At 54.1% G+C, this 5,303-nt stretch overlaps 1 protein-coding gene across 1 annotated transcript; it reads right to left on the bottom strand.

Annotated features, from left to right (window-relative positions):
* Positions 1 to 212: 212 nt before the first annotated feature.
* SFRP2 (secreted frizzled related protein 2) lies at positions 213 to 3,180 on the bottom strand. Its single transcript, XM_086464563.1, has 3 exons — positions 2,688 to 3,180; positions 1,940 to 2,020; positions 213 to 517 (listed from the first exon to the last, which is right to left on the bottom strand). Exons 1-3 carry the CDS (start codon positions 3,178 to 3,180, stop codon positions 213 to 215), a joined length of 879 nt encoding a protein of 292 aa, XP_086320689.1.
* Positions 3,181 to 5,303: the final 2,123 nt, after the last annotated feature.

Here is a 5,303-nt window from a genome sequence, read left to right as displayed (position 1 = left end):
ATACTTCCCAAAAATAGTCATGGTTTTTTTTTTTTTTTATTACATTTTAACCTATGTACAAGAACGGAGGGCTCCATCCCCTCTCAGAGAGCAGGGACCATGTCTCATGCCCGTGGCATCTCAAGGCTCAGAGGGGCCGAAGCAAGAAGGTGCAGGAGGCCCAGAGAGCTCAGGACAGAGGCGGCTGCTGGAGGCGGCCAGAGCCGAAGCCACTAACACTGCAGTTTGCGGATGCTGCGGGAGAACCGCTTGAAAGCCCTCTGCCCTTTCTGCCACCGCTTCAGCGAGGTGATCACCAGTTCCCCAGCTTGCTTTTGCCCCATCACCAAATAGGGGACATTGATGTCGTTCATCTCGTCACAGGTACACTGGAGGCCACCTTTGAGCCAGAGCACGATCTTCCTCAGATCCCTTTCTGTCAGCCCATTCAGCTTGTAGATGGTTTTGCTCTTTGTTTCGGGGGTGATCTTGGTATCCCCATTGATGTAGGCAATCTCCTTCACTTTTATCTTCAAGGCTAATAGAGCGAGGGGAGGGGGAAGCAGGGAGAGGGAGAGAGATTGAGAGGTTTTTTCCCATTAGTGCACATAAAGAGGACCTGGGGAGGGAGGTGCTCTATTGCTAATTAAACTGTCAGGGCTGACAGAAGAGGCAGCAGGTGGCTCCATTTCTAAAGCCACAAAGGGCATACAAGTCATTGCAGTTTGAATCAACCTTAGGGTTGAGGAGTTTTGGGTTTCTTTTCTCCTCTTCCCCCTCCCTCTCTTTTTCCTTCCTTTCTAAATTAATATTTTCTCCAGCTTTTCCCCTGTTTGCAAACAGAGAGAGTGCAAGTTTGCTATGTGAAGCTGAGCTCCATTTTTTGCTGGGAGAGTCTTCCTGAAACTACAGTTTGAAGGGGAGGTGGGGAGGCGACTACCTAGACCTAATCTGAAACCTGATCTCTGCTGAGGCTGAAAACTTCTAAACTTAATTTATTAGGCTGGAGAGGATTTTAGGCAAACCTGTAAGGAAATGATATTTCACATGCATTGTTTTTTTGAAAGAATAGATCCCATGGAGGGCAAGTTGGTCCAACAGCTGCATTCGATTTGGTAAAATAAGTAGGAGGGGGATACAGGGCTCTGTAAGAATCTGTGGGGCATGTTTAGCTTTGGGAGGATTTATCTGAGTGCAATTTGCCAGGCCAAAGCTATTGGTTGTTTTAGCAATTATATCCCACAGTCATGGTTTCAGGTTTTGGGTGGTGGTTGGTTTTGTTTTGTTTTGTTTTGTTTTTTTTTTTCAAGGACAGACTTTTGAATTGTTGTAGATATTTATACTACAAATCTGCTTCCAGGTATAAACATTGACCTAATATAAAAGGATTCCCCTCCTTATTCCCTTTTTCTCTTGAAATGCTAATGTCTGGATAATGTGCCGTTCAGTTGTCTGTGTCGAAGGGGCTTTCTTGTCCTCTTCTAACCCCAGATCTTTCCATTAAGTTTATATCCCCAATTGTCTGTGCATTACCTTCTCTGTGAAATGATATATAGAGCTTCATTCTTAATCTGCACAGAGAGTCTTTCTTACGATACGTGAGATTGGTCATGCGGCTCTTTCTCATACGTCTAAATGAAGCTTTGCTCTACTTCTCCCCAGGCAATAGTCTGGATGAAAGTTTTTTTTTTTTCCATTTTACTTTCTATTCAGCATGCCAGCAACATCCACATAATAGAGCCCTACTTTGAAACAGCAAAGAGAAAAGAACTGTAAAAAGGGCTACTTTTTATTCCGAGGTGGAATTTTGTGTTTCACGACCCAACGGTCAGACAGGTCCATCTGCAGATAAGACAAAGCCCTGCCTTTATTCAGGCACATCTCTAGCTGACTCCACTGGGAGTTTTACCTGATCCTCAACTCTCAGGTTGCAACCGAGGGGGGCTCTGCTTCCACTTACCAAAGTCATTTTTGCAGAGGTTTTCCACGATGTCATTATCGTCTTCATTTTTGTTTTTGCAGGCATCGCAGACCTTGGGTGCTGGAAATGCAAGGGACAGTCCCCCGTCAGGCTCGAGGAGAAAGGAACAGCAGGTGGCGTTGGGAACCCTTCGGGAAACGCCGGGTTTGCATTCCTGGATCCCTCCATCCCAGCCCCGGCCCCTTCTCCCCTCCAGCCGCGGCGCTGCCCGGGCACTTTGACGCGCCTTACCTTGCTGCAGGCGCGCTGGAGGGGGGCACGGTGTGCTTTTAAGGTCACACCTCAACTAAAAGTTGTTTCATTTTCTTACGGGAGAAAGAGCAAAGGGGGGGGGGGGGGGGACACACGACACACGACACAAAACACCCTAGCCCCGCGCTTCAGCGATGATTTTTCCGTAAGCACATTGTTCCTCTGGGAGCCGCGCGGCTCGGGTCTGGGGTCCGGACCTTTTCTTTGGGGACTGAGACGGGCGAAGGCTGGGGGGTGTGGGCCGGTGCCAGTTCCCCGACGGTGCCTGCGGTTTCCCCGGTCCCCTCGGGAAAGCCTCCCTGAGCTTCATCTGCAGCTCCTTCCCCGGTCCCACCCGCCCCGTCCCACAGCACCGGGCCGTGGTGTAGTGGGAGGGAGACGCCAGCGCTGCCCTGCGGAAAGCCGGGGCTGTCGGGGCGGCTTATCGGGGGGCAGATGCTGTCGGCCCGGGGGCAGCCCGGCGGCTCACTCTTACCTTCTCTGGTGACGGGGAGGATGTGGTCGCTGCTGGCCAGCGGGATGCAGAGGTCGTTGTCCTTGGGGAAGCGGCTGCAGTCCAGCATGTCGGGCCAAGGGAAGCCGAAGGCAGACATCACCGGGGCGCAGCTCTCCTTCACCTCCTCGCAGAGCGAGTGGCAGGGCTGGATGATCTCGTCCAGGTCGTCGATGCAGACGGGGGCAAAGAGGGAGCAGAGGAACTTCCTGGTGTCGGGGTGGCACTGCTTCTGCACCAGCGGGATCCAGGTGGAGGCCTGCTCCAGCACCTCCTGCACCGTCTCATGCCCCAGCAGGTTGGGCAGCCGCATGCTCTGGTACTCGATGCCCCGGCACAGCAGCATCGGGGCGGGGATGGGCTTGCAGTTGGAGCGCTTGTAGGAGAAGTCGGGCTCCCCGAAGGGGAAGAGCCCGGCGGCCGAGCCCATGCACTGGGACGCCAGAAGGAGCAGGGCGCAGAGGCGGCGCTGCATTTTGGGGCGCGGAGGAGGTGGGGTGGGGGGCTGGCGAAAGGCTTGGGGGGCTGGGGTGGCGGGGCGCGGAGCGGAGCGGGCGGCGCGCCACTGCCCTCAACCGCAGGCAGCGTCCCCCAGCCCGGGGATCCTGCCTGCCAGACGGGGACGGAGGGTCTGAGCGAGATGCGGGGGCAAACGGGAGTTTTCTGGATTTTTTTGTATGCAAATAACAGGGGGAGCGGGGGCTGGGAGGAGCCTGGTGACAGCCATCCAGAAAGGATTGGTCACTACTTTCTCGGTCTGCTTTTGCTCAGGGGGATTGTCTTTTGGCAGGAAATCCTTGCAAGAAACGTTACCGTGCGAGCACGGGGAAGGGGGGAAAAGATCCCCGCGAACAAAGAGCCACGAAAGCCCGAGGAGCTCCTCGGCTGGGCAGGGGGAGAGGGGCCGCTCTCAGGCCGCGGATAGCTGGGGGCGAGCTTTGCTGCTAACGCAGCTACAGCGAAGCGGCGGGACCCCCCTCTCTCCCCGGCTCCCCTTGCCCACGGCTTGGGGCTTCGGCTGCCAGCGGATGCATGATGTGGTCGGGCCGGTTCCCCAAGCAGGGGGGAGGCTTTCTGCTCCCTCACCCCCCGGGGAGTGTCTGGCACCTCTGCCCCCTGCCCGCGATGCTGGCTGGGCTTGGCCCGGCGCTGGAGCCACAGGCGGCGGCTGGGGGGCTGCCGGCTCTCCCGGCCTCGCTCCGGCTCGGCAGCGCCCAACCGCCGGGGGCGGCCCTGCGGGACCCTCCTTTTGCCCCCCCTAGCCCCTCCTGCCCCGGGCTCTCGCTTGCGGGGGGGGGGGGGGGGGCCCTGCAGTGGACCCGGCCCTACAGCCCCCCCCGGATGGACCCCGGCCGCCAAAGGGGGTTTTCCGCGGGTGGGAGCATCCAAGTGCTTTTGAAATACCGTCACCTGGCACGTTTATCTGAAGCTAAAAGCATGGGCCTGACTCTGCACACCATAGGCACGTCTCTTGCCCTTCGATCTTGTCTTCACCTAGAAACTCCCTTAAAGAATTATGTTTGTGCTGATTTACCACAAAGGGGAAGACAACAGGCAAGGCATTGGGATCACAATGCAGCTTCAGTGCAATTGGGATATTTCTTGGATTTTTAGTAATATTATTTATGGGATTATTATTGAAAAGAGTGGGCCTGTGTAGTATCATTTTGTGGTAAACCACATTCATTAATCAGCTACTGAATATATCTCCTTATAGACATGTTTTATGGGAAGCTGGCCTTAGCTATGATGACTTCAGTAAGTTGCAGGATCCCTGTAGGTCCAGTTTCCAGATGGGGCTTCCCAGAGGTCTGAGTCGCTGCTTGTGGCCTAGGGAAGAGATGTGACCTACAGCATTCCCACTGGGAAGGCACGGGGCTGCCATGCTGAACTGGCTGCAGTGCTGCCCCAGGCAGGCTGTTGTCACACGCTGAAGCCAGTGCCAGCTCCTTCAGAGGAGGCTGCAAGATCCTTTCCCATGGGCCGTGCTGATGGATGTAATTTCCCTGTAGGCTAGTTTCTCCCTTACTTAAAGCTGTTTCATACCTGGAAAATAAATGTCCTGAATGTCTAATATTCACTTGTGGAAGGGCTTAAAAGTAGTTTATTTTTTACAGGTCCACATGTTCTTATCTGTGTTCAGCTCACTCCTTTAAACAATAAATCTGTAAGCTCTTGTCCTCGGGCAGCTTCGTGGCACTGAGCCCCACTGATGACTTATGGTGCCCATTTTAAGCTTGTTTTGCCAAGTCCTGAAGACTGCTAGAGGCTGTAGCTGTTGCCACTTGCAGGAGATGTGCCTTCTAGCTCCCAGGGCTGGTCCCACCGGCCTCTGTCCCCAAACTCTTCTTCAGTGGAACCTACCAGCATGTTTACATTTACTGTGAATGGCCTGCCTATTCACTGGGTCTTTGTAAAGTGGACACCTTTATGGTTTGTTTTTCTCTCATTTTTTCACAGCTTGTCATTTTTTGGAGTCATTGACATCCCTTCAGGTGGATCTCAGCATGATCAGAAGAGAATTTGCCTGTTCCATAAATTCCCAGTAGCCCTGTACACCGTGTTCCACAGATCCGGCCAGCTGGGCTGTGTGGAAGC

This window comes from Leptosomus discolor, chromosome 4 (assembly GCF_034619465.1).
Source record: "Leptosomus discolor isolate bLepDis1 chromosome 4, bLepDis1.hap2, whole genome shotgun sequence".
NCBI classification, from domain to species: Eukaryota; Metazoa; Chordata; class Aves; order Leptosomiformes; family Leptosomidae; genus Leptosomus; species Leptosomus discolor.
Note: the sequence above shows the minus strand (reverse complement) of the source record. Positions and strands in the feature narration are given on the sequence as shown.

Excerpts from the sequence above, each read along its gene's own strand:
- SFRP2 (XM_086464563.1), bottom strand. The coding sequence starts at position 3,180 with ATGCAGCGCCGCCTCTGCGCCCTGCTCCTTCTGGCGTCCCAGTGCATG. Across the intron at positions 2,021-2,687 it reads CCTCCCCGTCACCAGAGAAG|CACCCAAGGTCTGCGATGCC; the intron begins GTAAGAGTGAGC and ends TTGCATTTCCAG. Across the intron at positions 518-1,939 it reads CCTCTGCAAAAATGACTTTG|CCTTGAAGATAAAAGTGAAG; the intron begins GTAAGTGGAAGC and ends TCGCTCTATTAG.